This window comes from Rhinopithecus bieti, unplaced genomic scaffold (genome assembly GCF_001698545.2).
Source record: "Rhinopithecus bieti isolate Rb0 unplaced genomic scaffold, ASM169854v2 scaffold_9919, whole genome shotgun sequence".
Lineage (NCBI taxonomy): Eukaryota > Metazoa > Chordata > Mammalia > Primates > Cercopithecidae > Rhinopithecus > Rhinopithecus bieti.
The window spans coordinates 3,091,893-3,108,073 of NW_016806411.1; the positions used below are offsets into that span (position 1 = coordinate 3,091,893).

General features: G+C 41.5%; 1 protein-coding gene across 2 annotated transcripts in view; it reads right to left on the minus strand.

Moving 5' to 3' along the window:
- CPM (carboxypeptidase M) overlaps positions 1–16,181 on the minus strand; it is an 83,462-nt gene that overhangs the window by 14,913 nt on the left and 52,368 nt on the right. For both annotated transcript variants that reach the window (XM_017876208.1, XM_017876206.1), the window contains exons 4-6: positions 3,646–3,818; positions 2,215–2,399; positions 1,310–1,480 (exon numbers count right to left, since the gene is read on the minus strand). In XM_017876208.1, the coding sequence (XP_017731697.1) occupies positions 1,310–1,480; positions 2,215–2,399; positions 3,646–3,818 (529 nt within the window). The remainder of the gene's footprint in view (positions 1–1,309; positions 1,481–2,214; positions 2,400–3,645; positions 3,819–16,181) is intronic.

The following is a 16,181-nucleotide window of genomic DNA, read 5'->3' on the forward strand; positions in this document are numbered from 1 at the left end:
GAGAAGGATACACAGCTCACACACAGGCACACTTGGGAACAATTACCAGCAGCAATCTCTCCTAGCCAATTTCCTACACATCTGGATTTGCCTTAGAAAGTTAGACAGTGAACATGAAGGATAGCTTGGCCACTGGACAGGATGGGCCCTTTCTTAGCTACAAATTGTGGAGAGCAGGGACGATGCAGGAGCCCTAAGGTAGGAGAGGGGGCTGTATCTTGGACACGAGAGAGATGTTTAGAATGCTGCCTGAACCTGCTGCCTATCAGTTGTGGCCTATGCTTATTTATATTACCTGGAAAACTGACAGAGAGCCACCCAGGCATAAAAATACCAGCTTGTGCTGCAAGATTACCTGAAAGCCTGTGTATCCAAAGTGACAATTAGGGAAGGCACCTTTGGAAGTGGCCGGCATGCAGAAATGCACGCTGCAGCTTGCTATTGGTAGGGTCAGGCTAACTAGTCTAAAAGGGAATGTTTTCCCCTGAGGCATGGAAATCCAGTTCCAGTCCACCGTCTTTCCTCCTGTCCTTCCATCCTAGGTCCCTCCTGCCCCGGGTTTCTGTTTATATTATTCCCTCTAATAAGAATATCTCTCCTTCCATGTTGCCTACACAGCAATCTCATCCTGTCCCTTACCCGGCCATCTTATTCCAAGGGTGGAGAACTGGGGGCCCTCCTCCCGCTGTATCCTGTTTGAAGAGCTCTTTTGTTGAGCTCGCAAAATGGCTTTAAAATCATGACACCTCATGTACAAATCCAGCTTCTTTTTACAAACTGCAAGATCTGGCAGTATTGGCTCCCCAAGGCTGCATGGCAATAATTAGCTAGATCTAGTAGCAGCTGTCCCTGTTAGATGGGATGTAAGTATCACATTTCTCCAAGGTCTTCACTACTCCCTACTGTGTTTTGGCTCTGTGCACCCTTGGGGTACACTGCACCTTTTCTAAATCTGTTTTTATTCTAATTACACTGCTATCACAATTACTTATCTGTGTGTCTGTCTCCCCTGTTCAACTCCAGGGTGAGGTGTGTGTCTTGTTCATCTTTCTTGGTACAATTCCTGGCTCACAGTAGGCAGACACAGAATAAGTGACTGAATGAATGAAGGCCCTTGGTAATGAGAAACATGTCTGAGCAGCTCTCAAGCGATCAGTCACCCACTGCCCTTATGATATCAGCTGATAAGGACACAGTGAAGGGCTTATTGTGCCTAAAGTTCTTTTAACAACTGCTGGATCAAAATAAACCAGCTGGTACTTCTGGGTGAAGGCAATAAGGGGAATGGAAGAAATGAAGAGAAACTCACCTTGGAGTGGATACCAAGAGTATCCATTTGTAACACCATTAGGAAAGTTCATTTTGTTTTTACACTCATCTCCTTTCTTCATGTTGGGATTTCTTGAAGCATAGGTATGTGCAAGATATTGAAAAACATCATCATCAGGAGTTAAGCTGCGGGAGGATAATGCCCCAGTTGCTGCATTTAAAAGATGAACCAAGACCTTTAAACTGACTTTAGAGTAAGAGGAAACACAAACACCATATTAGCGAAGACATAATCACATCACACACAGATGCTCTAATTTCCCTAGAGAGAAATCCTCCACCCACCTCCATGAATGCTTCCTCTATTCTTCTTTCTAGTTTATAATAAACATATGCAAGGTGATAGCCCCCAAATAAGTCAGATATAAATCCAAACTCCTAAATCAGCTTAAAAATTAAGTGTCCTCTTAGTCACTCTTGCTAATTTCTGGAGGTAAAGACAATTTCATTGGGTATTATAGGGGTGAATTAAAGCTACTGTAATATTTTGGGTCCTCATCCCACAGAGTTTTAAGAAGAGTCAACAATTATTGTTCATATGATTAGCAAAAAAAAAAAAAAAAAAAAAGAGTTGTTCCAGTCTTATGTTATTTTAGCCATGTTGTCTCTTGTCAGAGAATCAAAATCTGACTAGATCGTATTTTCTAGAATCTAAATTTCACGAATTCACTGATGCATGTCCAGCTGTGGGTTGTCAGTTCAGCCACACTGCCCATCTGCTGTTGAAGAATTCCAGGAAGGATGGCTAGGGTTGGGAACACGAAGCTCTTTTCACCGTGCTGGAGAAGTTAAGTGGGGAAGGGAGAGCTGATCCCCACCCAGAGGCAGAGAGTCTCAGCCCCACTCTGGACTTAGGAAGCCAGAACCGGGCCCGTACCTGCTTACCTTGAACACCATTGTCAAACGGGTAACTGGCCACAAGGGCACCACCATGGAGGTTTGCAGAGAGGACAAACGTCTCTGTTTTCAGCCACTTCATGACTGCCAACGTTTCAGGTTGCCTTGAGACATTATTATATTCAAAAGCATCAGGGAAATTTCGATTCAAGTCATACCGGTTATAATTTTCCCTTTAAAAGAAAGAACATTTTAGAGCATATTGATAGGGCATGAGGGAGTGGATTCTTACAGTGTCTTGCCCTTTGGTTTAGGCTCCAGGTGTCTTTCCAAATGTGAGTATGCGTGTGGTGGATAGCTGCCATGGTGGCCTGCTATGACCCACACCTAGCACTTACACCCCATGGCATCCCATCCCTTGTGATCTGCTCTAACCAATGAGATACTAGCTATTGATGCGGGCAGAGGTTTGATAAGTGTTTGTATTTTGGGACTTCTGCTCTTAGATGCTCCCTTTTAGGACCCTGAGATCCCAATAGTAACCACGTAGAGAGTCCACGGAGAGTCCATGGCTCCAGGTAAATTGTCTCAGAAAGACCAGAGCTGAGCCCCAGACCTGTGGCACACAGAATAGCCATCCCTGCTCTGCCCTGTCCAAATTCCTGACCTAAGGAATCAACAGTAAAGAAAAAGGCTGTTGCTTTAAGTTGCTAATTTTGGGGTGGTTCATTAAGTAGCAACTGATAACAGAAACAACTACATTACACAAGAATATTTGTAAAACGTGGAACGGCCATGTTTAAATATGCTAGAAAAACTTAAAATTGGAGGGAATCAAGCTCCTTCAAGACCCACTCTGGGTTATGGTTAGTTCTTGGACTTCTGGCCTAATAAATCAACCAGTCATTAAGGGCCTGGGTACTCTGCCAGGCACTGGGGATCTAATGACGACAAACATAATGGACAGGATTCCTGCCTGCAGGTAGCTTGCAGTGTAGTGGGGAGAGAGACATGAAGCAAGAAATTAGATATTCAAAGTCGTGCTCTGACAGTAAAGTGCCAGGTGATCTGAGAGTTTATCAGGGGATCTAGTGTATGACAGGTCGGGAGAAAGAGTCTTGGAGGAAATGCTATTTAGGCAGGGGGAGGAAATGCTGTGTGTAAAAAGCTGAGGTGAGAAAGCACGTGGTAGTTCCAGGAAGGAGGCCCAGAGGGGAGGAGGCAGGGAAGGGAGAGGGAGTGGCAAATGAAGATGGAGAGGCTAGGTGGGCACCGGTGCAAAGTAGCCTTATTTGCATTTCTTCCTGCAAGCCAGGGGTAACCCTGATATGCCTTAAGCTTTGGCACATCAGCGACATGACACCGGCTGAGGGCTCTCACCATGACACAACTCCTCTTGCCAAGGCCACCAGGTGCCTGACAGGAGCCTTTGTGTTGTGTTGCTTGTTTTGAAGTACAGACAGACCAGCCCCTCTTTACCTTCCGATGCTGTAGTAACAGTCAGGCTTTTTGACGGCTTCGAATCCATCTGGGTTCATGGAAGGCATGATGTGTATCCGGGTACTATTGATCAGATTTGTGATTTCAGGGTCTTTGCCATCATTGGTTACAAGATAGTCAATCAGATGGAGCAGCAGCTCCCGCCCAACAGTCTGTATGTGTTAAAGAGAAAAGAGGACATTATTAGGTCAGAGGCAATAAGGAAAGCAGTCCCTACAGCGCAAATTCCCCAACAGGGGTCTCTACATATGGTATCTCAGACCCAAACTAGTTTGTAAGACCACTCTTTCTTAAGCATGCTTATGCTCTGCCAAGTGGCAATCAGGTGGTGAGCAGTCATAGGGTGTGCTGAAAATGTTAGCAAGAGTTAAAGTACCCATTTGTAAACAGTTTACACATTGCAAAAATGAATTAGAGTGGAAAATGCGTCTTCTTTTCTTTTTTTTTTTTTGAGACAGTTTCAACTCTGTCACCCAGGCTGAAGTGCAGCGGCGTGACCTTGGCTCATTGCAACCTCCGCCTCCTGGGTTCAAGTGATTCTCTTGCCTCAGCTTCCTGAGTAGCTAGGATTACAGGCATGTGCCACCATGCCCAGCTAATTTTTGTATTTTTAGTAGAGATGGGGTTTCACTATGTTGGCCAGGCTGGTCTTGAACTCCTAACCTCAAGTGATCCACCTGCCTCAGACTCCCAAAGTGCTGGGATTACAGGCATGAGCCACTGCGCCCAGCTGGAATAATGATTCTTATTATAACATTTTTCATGTGGTTGCCTTCCAAGGTATCTTCTGGAGTGGTAGAGAAAGAGGTCGAGTTACAGAGAAGCACAGGAATCATGTATTTCCCTGAGAATGCATGGTGCATATGAAGCTTATCATGTATGTATTGGTCGATAACTGACTTAGAATCATCGCATTGTAGTTTTTTTTTTTTTTTAAGACAGGGTCTTGCTATGTTGCTCAGGCTGGCTTCCAACTCCTGAGCTCAAGTGATCCTCCCACCTTAGCCTCCCAAGTAGCTGGGACTACAGATGTGCGCTATTGTATCAGACTACAGATTTCAATAGGGAAAAATCCAAGTTTGTAATAAGCATAATTTAAATAGATTTCTGACTTTTACATTTGCTTATTTGCTGGTTCCCCTGTTGCACATCTGTGCAATTTTGGCCATATCTATGTATTTCTGATTTCTGAAACTTGAGTCATTTGTACATCATCCTCATAACTCTTTGCCATATCTGCATATTATCTATATACTATCTTTTATTTTGTAACATGAAACTTCGTATCATTATCACTTTTCTAGATATATATTTCTAATATACATTAAGTAAAAGCATGACTATTAAAATGTTAAAAACTGTCATATCCACCTAAAATTAGCTTACATATCAATAAGGCCTGGGAAACTGAAGGCCTGTAAGAGATCTTGCTTTATAATTCCTCCCCAGGAGAGAGATTCATTATTTTTCTTATTTAAAAAAAGTAATTTAAATGTCAGCTTTATCATAGGAAGATCTGCTTAGACTACATCAAGTTCTCCCTATCATTCTAGGTTCAAGGAATCTGCTTCAGAAGAATGGATGTTGTTGAGGGGTTAGTAAATGAGAACTCAAGGGCAGCAGGTGAGAAAATCAGGAGAGTGCTGCAGGCACATTCATGTAGACACTGTGCAAGAAAAGATTTCATGGAGCCTCAGAAGAATTTCCAACCATGATTTCACTGTAGGACTTCAACATTGTGACATAGGATAAGTGATCCTTGGATGACCACTTCTCACTTGATTCCCTCACTGGCACATAAAGAGACCACACTTTAAACATCTGTTATTCTAATGAATATAGAATAATTGAAATTGGGACTAAGAAAATTTGGGACTGGTGGCAGTGGCTTATGCCTGTAATCTCAGCACTTTGGGAGGCTAAGGCAGAGCCCAGGAGCTCGAGACCAGCCTGGGCAATGTAGTGAGATCCCATCACTACATAAAATAAGAAATTAGCTGGCATGATGACACAGACCTGTGGCCCCAACTACTTAGGAGGCTGAGGTCGGAGGATCACTTGTGCTGCCCAGGAGGTTGATGCAGCAGTGAGCTGAGATCACACGACTGTATTCCAGCATGGGTGACAGAGTGAGGCCCTGTGTCAAAAAAAAAAAAAAAAAAGGAAAAGAAAAGAAAAAGAAGAAAGAAAGAAAACTTGGGATATATGAATTATAGATTCACAGACAACCATAAAATTTAGAGTAAGATTATTTCCAATCCTGACTTCAACTTTTTTCCTACTCATTTTTTATCTTCCTCTTCCACTACCTTGATTTCTTTTTTTTGAGACAGAGTCTCACTCTGTCACCCAGGCTGGAGAGCAGTGGCACCATGTTGGCTCACTGCAACCTCCGTCTCCTGGATTCAAACAATTCTCCTGCCTCACCCTCCCAAGTAGCTGAGATTACAGGCGCCCACCACCTTGTCTGGCTAATTTTTATATTTTTAGTAGAGACAGGGTTTCCATGTTGGCCAGGCTGGTCTCGAACTCCTGACCTCAGATGATCTGCCCACCTCAGCCTCCCAAAGTGCTGGGATTACAGGTGTGAGCCACTGCACCCAGTCAGATTTTGTTTTTATAGTCAAAATTGTCACTGGAAAAAGTCCTTATAAGCTAATAACCACAAAAGTCACTCGTACCCCACACTGGGTTCCAATTTTAAGATATAATAGGTTTTTGAAGGTCCAGCACCTTTGGAAGTAACCTCGACGAGCTACTTATGACCTGCCCTAAAGCCAGCGGGGAGCAGCTGGTAACATAAAACTGTGACAGTAACTTTAAATGTGAAAAGGGGCCGGGCATGGTGGCTCACGCCTGTCATCCCAGCACTTTGGGAGGCCGAGGTGGGCAGATCACCCAAAGTCAGGACTTCCAGACCAGCCTGGCCAACATAGTGAAACCCCGTCTCTACTAAAAATACAAAAATTAGCTGGGCATGGTGGCAGGTGCCTGTAGTCCCTGCTACTCAGGAGGCTGAGGCACGAGAATTGCTTGAACCTGGGAGGCAGAGGTTGCAATGAGCTGAGATCACGCCACTGCACTCCAGCTTGGGTGACAGAGTGAGACACTATATCAAAAAAAAAAAAAAAAAAAAATGTGAAAAGGATAGTTGGTTTAAGGAGGCTTCTCAGAAGGGTTTGGGGAGGAATAGGTACAGGAAGGTGAGGAGGAAGTGACCAGGAGTCCCATAGTTCCTTAAATGTCTAAATGCTGGTTAGAGGCCATAGTATGGTTCAATCGGCAAAAATCCCTGACCTATATGAGTCCCAAGTCAAGAACAGAGAGGAAATGATATCAGAATCCCCATGTGACTCTAAATGTGAATTTCTCTCTTAGCTATCTGAACCATACATTCTCTAGCCTGCAAATAATCAAAACATGAGTTGGCAATGAAATTCACCCAACCAAAAGTTATGCACATGTACCCTAGAACTTAAAGTATAATAAAAAAAAAAATTTTTTTTTTTCAAAAAAACAAAAAAACAAAAAAACAAAAAAAAAAGAAAGTGAAAAGGAAGAGTAAAGAAGCCATGATTAGGAGCTAGGCTGAGTTGGTATTCTGTTAGATACAGAATTGGATTAAGCAGTCTTGGGAGTATGGGTACAGAACAAAATATAGAAGTTGGGGCTGGGCATGATGGCTCACGCCTGCAATCCCAGCACTTTGGGAGGCTGAGGTGGGCAGATCAACTGAGGTCAGGGGTTTGAGACCAGCCTGGCCAACATGGTGAAACCCCATCTCCACTAAAAATACAAAACTTAGCCGGGCATGGTGGCATGTGCCTGTAATCCCAGCTGCTTGGGAGGCTGAGGCAGGAGAATCGCTTGAACCTGGGAGTTGGAGGTTGCAATGAGCTGAGATTGTACCACTGCACTCCAGCCAGGCAACAGTGAGACTCCGTCTCAAAAAAAAAAAAAGAAAGAAAGAAATAAAAAAAAAAGAAGAAAAATGTGATAATCAATTTCTTATTTTGAGAAAGGATCCATTTCACCAATTATTTTAGTTTCACTTCAGTTTTATTCTTCTGTTAATTCAAATAAAATAAAATTTTATACGATATAACATATGACACATTTTATTTTATATTCTTTTAATTCCTCTCATTCTCTTACTACAGAAATATATAGATGTCTAGAATGATGTCTGGCAAATATTAATGATGGCTATTTCTGGGTACAGTATTCTGAATGATTTTTATTTACTCTTACTCTTTTTAAAGAAAACCTATGTCATTTTTACAAAAATAATAAAATCATGATTCTTTCAGGGAAACAAGTATATAACCAAGGTATTTTCTGTGTGTCTCAATATTCCACAACAAATCACAAGTTCTCAACTGCAGGGGTAAATAAAAATCTTGAAAATATGATAAAGAACCAACTAAGGGTCAGATAATTTTTTAAACGCTGAGGTAAACAGATGAAATTTCAGAGGTAGTTAAACAAAATCCTCCTTTCTTTTTGGGCCATCTTTTCCTGCTTCTGTAACAGCAGATTTATGCCAAATATTATTCAAATTAATTCTTCCCAACCTTAATATAAATGTCTCAAACACTCATTCATGTTTTATGTATAAACCTCCCTTCATTGAAAATTAAGTCTTTGACAGGAAACCCTGGAGAGTCCAAATTTTAAAAAAGAATGTGGTCAAAAGAGTCTCCAATTGCCCAGGCAGCCTTTCACCCAGCATGCTGGCTTCCTTCCTGTGAGAGCACAGCCTTCAGGGAGAAGCCGTCATGAAGAGACGGGGGCCTGATGCACACACGGGCCTCTGGAGACTCACTCCATCTCCTTCATCCAGTGGTTAAAATGGCAATCACCCAGAAAGCAGAAAATACATTCTCTATCAGCTGCAGTTCAATTCAGCCAAGTTGGAACTTGCCACACAGACAAAAGTGAGTGTTCTGGTTCTTCACAGATTGTTTATAAAAAAACAGAAAAAAATTTTTGAAGGAACAATCCACAACCCAGACAGTGTTGTGGTGTGTGTGTGTGTGTGTGTGTGTGTGAGAGAGAGAGAGAGAGAATCTTCAGCTATCCTAACAATGGAATCTGTTTAACTGTGATGCAGCTTCTGGCGGGAAAGTCACTGGGCTATGGGGCTCCACAGTGGTGTGTGTGTTATAGATTTAAGTTATTTGTCTGACCCGCCGAGCTAATTCTTCTTCTTCAAATATCAGCCTAAACATGACATTTATCTAGCATACTTTTCTTGGCCTCCCAAGTCTGGGTTCACCATGACACTTGCGTTATCTAATGCTGGTCACACACGTTACAATCACTTGGTTGACCTTGACTGACCTCCCCTTCTCCAACTCCACCATCGAAGCCCCGAAGTCAGGGACCCTCACGGTTTTTCTCTGTATCCCTGTGTTCCTGGTATAGCTTGTCCAGCTCCTGGTCTATCACGTATTCACTGAATAATTGTGAATAAACTACTGTTGACAATTCATTATAAGGTCAAGACTATCCTGAGGAAGAACTTCCTGAAATTCACATAAGGACTTAAGGTGCTTTATAAGGGGAGATGTACAAATGATCAAGCTATTTTATCTGAAGGATTTTTAAACACCGAACAAATTTTATAGTGGTATAGGCTAATAATTCTGCTCCTGACAGGGACTCGGGATATCTGGTCACCCTGGCCCAGCCTCACCAAAAAGTTAATTAATTTAAAACATGCTTAAAATGAATTAGACATTTCACCTGGAAAACAAAGAGCTCTGCCTAAATCTAAAAAGAAAGAACTTAATTATGCAAACTACATAGTGTTACTGAGGACATTTTGCTATCACCTGGGACAGTGGTAGAAAAAGGAGCTTGGGAAGTGGCATTTAGAAAGACAAGCTTTAATGTTGTGTTTTGGTTTAATGACAAGTTGGGAACCTCTACTGCATGTTGACTATGCATTCCAGATTTTCCAGAACAGCCATAATTTCAGATATTGTGTGCCACTGTCTGTGAAAACCATTAAAATACCCTCTAAGTAAAACATTTAGACATGCAAACTACATCTCATCAACTGTCTTTTATACCTAGAAGGTGTGTGAAAATCATTTATCCTTTATCTCTTTATTTTTAGGTTGACAAATATGGCCACTATTATCCAGGGAATGATTTTTCTTTTCAACCTATATTTCTGGAAAACCATAAACTATAAACCAATGCCACAAACGTAAAATTCTATGTGATGTGAATTTTTCAAAAGTGAAACTGCCTTTGCAAAAATTACAACAGTGAGAAGATTATGGCAGTGAAAGAGATCTGATGAAACCAACTCCATCTTGCGTCTAACCTTCAAGTTGTCCTTGTTCATTCCTGGACGTAGGCTAAACTAACGTAGTTCATAGTTTAACATTGAAACAAAGATGTTAATAGCCTTTTCCTGAATATAGGACTAACAAATTAGCCACAAGATTAGAAATTATGGCTTAGGAGTTACGCAGCCAGAGNATGATTTTTATTTACTCTTACTCTTTTAAAGAAAACCTATGTCATTTTACAAAATAATAAAATCATGATTCTTTCAGGGAAACAAGTATATAACCAAGGTATTTTCTGTGTGTCTCAATATTCCACAACAAATCACAAGTTCTCAACTGCAGGGGTAAATAAAATCTTGAAAATATGATAAAGAACCAACTAAGGGTCAGATAATTTTTTAAACGCTGAGGTAAACAGATGAAATTTCAGAGGTAGTTAAACAAAATCCTCCTTTCTTTTGGGCCATCTTTTCCTGCTTCTGTAACAGCAGATTTATGCCAAATATTATTCAAATTAATTCTTCCCAACCTTAATATAAATGTCTCAAACACTCATTCATGTTTTATGTATAAACCTCCCTTCATTGAAAATTAAGTCTTTGACAGGAAACCCTGGAGAGTCCAAATTTTAAAAAAGAATGTGGTCAAAAGAGTCTCCAATTGCCCAGGCAGCCTTTCACCCAGCATGCTGGCTTCCTTCCTGTGAGAGCACAGCCTTCAGGGAGAAGCCGTCATGAAGAGACGGGGCCTGATGCACACACGGGCCTCTGGAGACTCACTCCATCTCCTTCATCCAGTGGTTAAAATGGCAATCACCCAGAAAGCAGAAAATACATTCTCTATCAGCTGCAGTTCAATTCAGCCAAGTTGGAACTTGCCACACAGACAAAAGTGAGTGTTCTGGTTCTTCACAGATTGTTTATAAAAAAACAGAAAAAAATTTTGAAGGAACAATCCACAACCCAGACAGTGTTGTGGTGTGTGTGTGTGTGTGTGTGTGTGTGAGAGAGAGAGAGAGAGAATCTTCAGCTATCCTAACAATGGAATCTGTTTAACTGTGATGCAGCTTCTGGCGGGAAAGTCACTGGGCTATGGGGCTCCACAGTGGTGTGTGTGTTATAGATTTAAGTTATTTGTCTGACCCGCCGAGCTAATTCTTCTTCTTCAAATATCAGCCTAAACATGACATTTATCTAGCATACTTTTCTTGGCCTCCCAAGTCTGGGTTCACCATGACACTTGCGTTATCTAATGCTGGTCACACACGTTACAATCACTTGGTTGACCTTGACTGACCTCCCCTTCTCCAACTCCACCATCGAAGCCCCGAAGTCAGGGACCCTCACGGTTTTCTCTGTATCCCTGTGTTCCTGGTATAGCTTGTCCAGCTCCTGGTCTATCACGTATTCACTGAATAATTGTGAATAAACTACTGTTGACAATTCATTATAAGGTCAAGACTATCCTGAGGAAGAACTTCCTGAAATTCACATAAGGACTTAAGGTGCTTTATAAGGGGAGATGTACAAATGATCAAGCTATTTTATCTGAAGGATTTTAAACACCGAACAAATTTTATAGTGGTATAGGCTAATAATTCTGCTCCTGACAGGGACTCGGGATATCTGGTCACCCTGGCCCAGCCTCACCAAAAGTTAATTAATTTAAAACATGCTTAAAATGAATTAGACATTTCACCTGGAAAACAAAGAGCTCTGCCTAAATCTAAAAGAAAGAACTTAATTATGCAAACTACATAGTGTTACTGAGGACATTTTGCTATCACCTGGGACAGTGGTAGAAAAGGAGCTTGGGAAGTGGCATTTAGAAAGACAAGCTTTAATGTTGTGTTTTGGTTTAATGACAAGTTGGGAACCTCTACTGCATGTTGACTATGCATTCCAGATTTTCCAGAACAGCCATAATTTCAGATATTGTGTGCCACTGTCTGTGAAAACCATTAAAATACCCTCTAAGTAAAACATTTAGACATGCAAACTACATCTCATCAACTGTCTTTTATACCTAGAAGGTGTGTGAAAATCATTTATCCTTTATCTCTTTATTTTAGGTTGACAAATATGGCCACTATTATCCAGGGAATGATTTTCTTTTCAACCTATATTTCTGGAAAACCATAAACTATAAACCAATGCCACAAACGTAAAATTCTATGTGATGTGAATTTTCAAAAGTGAAACTGCCTTTGCAAAATTACAACAGTGAGAAGATTATGGCAGTGAAAGAGATCTGATGAAACCAACTCCATCTTGCGTCTAACCTTCAAGTTGTCCTTGTTCATTCCTGGACGTAGGCTAAACTAACGTAGTTCATAGTTTAACATTGAAACAAAGATGTTAATAGCCTTTTCCTGAATATAGGACTAACAAATTAGCCACAAGATTAGAAATTATGGCTTAGGAGTTACGCAGCCAGAGGCTGCAAGATTCCAAACCTCCCCAATTGCTCAGGGGGATAACATCGCTATTGTAAAACCTAAGATACTTTTTAGACCCTGCACTGAATGGATCTGCTGGCACCACCCACATCGATAACCTGGCTCCTCTGGTCTTGTGGCCCTCACCCAGGAACTGACTCAGCACAAGAGGACAGCTTTGATGCCCTATTATTTCGTCTCCGACCGACCAATCACCACTCCCCACTGTCTCTCCCCCTACCGACCAATCACCACTCCCCACTGTCTCTCCCCCTAACGACCAATCACCATTCCCCACTGTCTCTCCCCCTACCCACCAAATTATCCTTAAAATCCCAGTCTCTGAATTTTTGGGGCGACTGATTTAAGTAATAATAAAACTCCGGTCTCTTGTTCAGTTGGCTCTGCATGAATTAAACTCTTTCTCTATCGCAGTTCCCCTGTCTTAATACATCTGCTCTATCTGGGCAACAGGCAAAATGAACCTGTTGGGCAGTTACAAAAGCCTATATCAAGTCTATCATAGTAAAAATAATTCATTGATCTTTAAGAAATGAAAGCTTAAAAAAAATTCCTATCCCCCACCTCCCCAAAAAAGCAGAATTGCAATTTAGGCTGGGCACAATGGCTCAAGCCTATAATCCCAACACTCTGGAAGGCCAAGGCCAGAGGATCACTTGAGGCCAGGAGTTTGAGAACAGCCTGGGTAACACTGTGGGACCCCATCTCTACAAAAAATAAAAAACTTAGCCTGGTGTGGTGGCAAACACCTCTAGACCTAGCTACGTGGGAGGCTGAGGCAGGAGGATTGCTTGGGCCCAGGTGTTTGAGGTTACAGTGAGCCATGATCACACCAATGCTTTCTAGCCTAGGTTACAAAGCAAGACCCCAACTCCAAAAGAAAAAATAATTGCAATTTAGTTAAATTATTTAACAAACATATTCAACAGTTACTTCTACAATACAGTGTTTAAGACCACTGCCCCTGAAGTCAAGGAAACCTGGGTTTGAACTCAGGCTTCGACCTAAAATACTTTGCTTAATGTTACTAGAGTTGGCTTAAAACTCTAGGCACTCGATTCTTTTTTTTTTTAAGACAGGGTCTCACTTTTCACCCAGGCTGAAGTACAGTGGTGTGATCATGGCCCACTGCAGCCTCAACCTCTCAGGCTCAAGCAATCCTTCCACCTCAGCCTCCTGAGTAGCTGGGACCATGGGTATGCACCACCACGCCTGGCTAATTAAAAAAAATTTTTTTTTTTTTTAGAGACAAGGCCTTACTATGTTTCCCAGGCTAGTCTTGAACTCCTGGCCTCAACATCCTCCCCAGCTTGACCTCCCAAAGTGATGGGATTATAAGTATGAACCACCAGGCCTGGCCTGGGCACACAATTCTTTAAGCACACAGTCATGCCTTGCTTCAATATTTCCATTAGGCAGAAATTAGAGATGTCTTACCAACCTAGAGATTACCCAAGAAAAGTATTTTTTTCTGCAAAATTTGAAAAACATGGCATAGAAGACAGGCACAAAACAAACAGTAGGGAGGACTGGGGAAGATTTTCCCAGGCTTCTCTTCTGCATCCACACTTAGGCTGAGGATGTTAGATGCTCCTGGTTTAAGGGCATGGTCCCAGTTTTCAGCATAGCTCTGATTTTAGAGTATTGGTTATAGTTTACTACACAGCAAGCCAGGAGCAGAATGAGGTGATGGGGGAAGGTGAGGAGACAAGGACCCCATTCCCACACAATCTGAATATCTGTAGCATAAGGGAATGGTAGAGAACCCCATTCAGCCTGCACTGGCATCAACCCTTCCAATTAAAAAAAAAAAAAAGATTCAACTATAGGTATGTCAAGTGATGTCAATTAGGAGGTTGTGTAAATTAAACCTAGAATTGAGGCTTCAATCCAACATGCCAATATGTGTGCAAATAATGTGTGTGCCTGGATGAACCAGAAAAACACCTACTAGTCTTATTAAAATGAGAAAGAGCCCCAGAAATGTTTCTCCCATGCTGCTCTGAAAAATGAATAAACATCGGTGACAAAGGCTCACCATGAGTGCTTTGTCTGTTAGCTCCCCAGCAGTCAAGAAGAGAGAAGTGAAGAGTAGGGGAAAGAAAGGGACAGGTAGGTGACTGGAAGATACTTTTTCCAGTGTTGCCCTCTGAGAGTTTGCTACTTCTTTTTTACAGAACCAACAAGCCCAAATCCTCTCACCAAATGGTGCTGGAACAACTTAGTATCCATCCAAGTGAAATTAATTTGAGACAGATCATAGATCTATACTTAATAACTAAAGCCATAAAACAGAACAGTTTAAAAACAGAGAAGAGAGAGTAAAGGAGTGGATCCACAGCTGGGCAAGGCTTGGTGCTCAGGCTCTGGGTTCCCACAGCTGGTGACCAAGCACAAACCTAGGCCCCCTTCATGGGACTAATAAACATGCCTTCTCCAGAGGTGATCAAAAGAAATGAGGCCTAAAAAGCACTTATTGCCATCTGTGCTCAATAAATGTTAGCTATTCTTATTATTTTCTTATAAAGCACTGTTTGAGGAGGCAACTTGCCAGCCTGATTAATGTGGCATAGTGAGCCTGTGCCATAGAAAGCATGTGAGACAATGGAAGGTCACTGAAGACAAGAAAAATATCTACAGTAGGAGCCATGATCCTAGTAGAACAAGGACCTTTGCAAGAATAACAGAATATGTGAAATTCATGCGAAATGAGGAGTGGGTTTAACTTTACTTATTTTGTAACAACACTTGGCTGAAAATGGGCCATTTTAAGTTGATTTTGCAACCCAGAGTTTGCTTTTGGCATTCCTGAGTGTAGTCAGGTGAATTAGCCTGAACCCTCAGCATCAATCAAATGAACCTATCTTCACAATTCCTAAGATATTAGCCAAAAAGATTTTGCCTAAATTCAACAAACCTTTAGATTTAGTTTCCAGTTTGAAGTAAAGACAGGGACTAGAGGTACAACTGCAATGATACTATAAAGAAGCAAACCAAAAATCCAGAATATGTGACATTCTACAGGGCAGACAACTGATTAGGCTCTTTATCAAGCCTGGTATCATAATAAAAATATATTGGATTAAATGAGATCCAAGAGATCCAACATATCCACTAAATGTGATGCATGGGCCAGGACTGGATCCTGATTTGGGTAATTTTAGAGACATTTGAGGACAATTGGAGAAACTAGAAAGTAGGCGATAAGATAAAGACAGAATAAAGATTTATTGGTACAAAAAGGTAGCTAGTATTTACCTAAAAATGTTGCAAATAGCATAGTCTCTTTTGGTAAAAGTGCATGCACACACAAATATCTGGAAAAATAAATAAGAAATTAGGAGCACTAACTTTGGGAAGGTCAGTATATAATGTTTTGTTTATACTTTTTCTAACATGAACATACGTTGATCTTGTAATTTTTTTTTTTTTTTTTTTGAGACAGTCTCACTCTGTTGCCCAGGTTGGAGTGCAGAGGCGCGATCTCGGCTCACTGCAACCTCTGCCTCCTGGGTTCAAGCGATTCTCCTGCCTCAGCCTCCCGAGTAGCTGGGATTACAGGTGAACGCCACCGTGTCCAGCTAATTTTTGTATTTTTAGTAGAGATGGGGTTTCATCATGTTGGCCAGGCTGGTCTTGAACTCCTAAACTCAGGTGATCCACTCACCTCAGCCTCCCCAAATGCTGGGATTACAGGCGTGAGCCCCCATGCTCGGCCTGCTTTTTTTTTTTTTTTTTTTTTAACATTTATT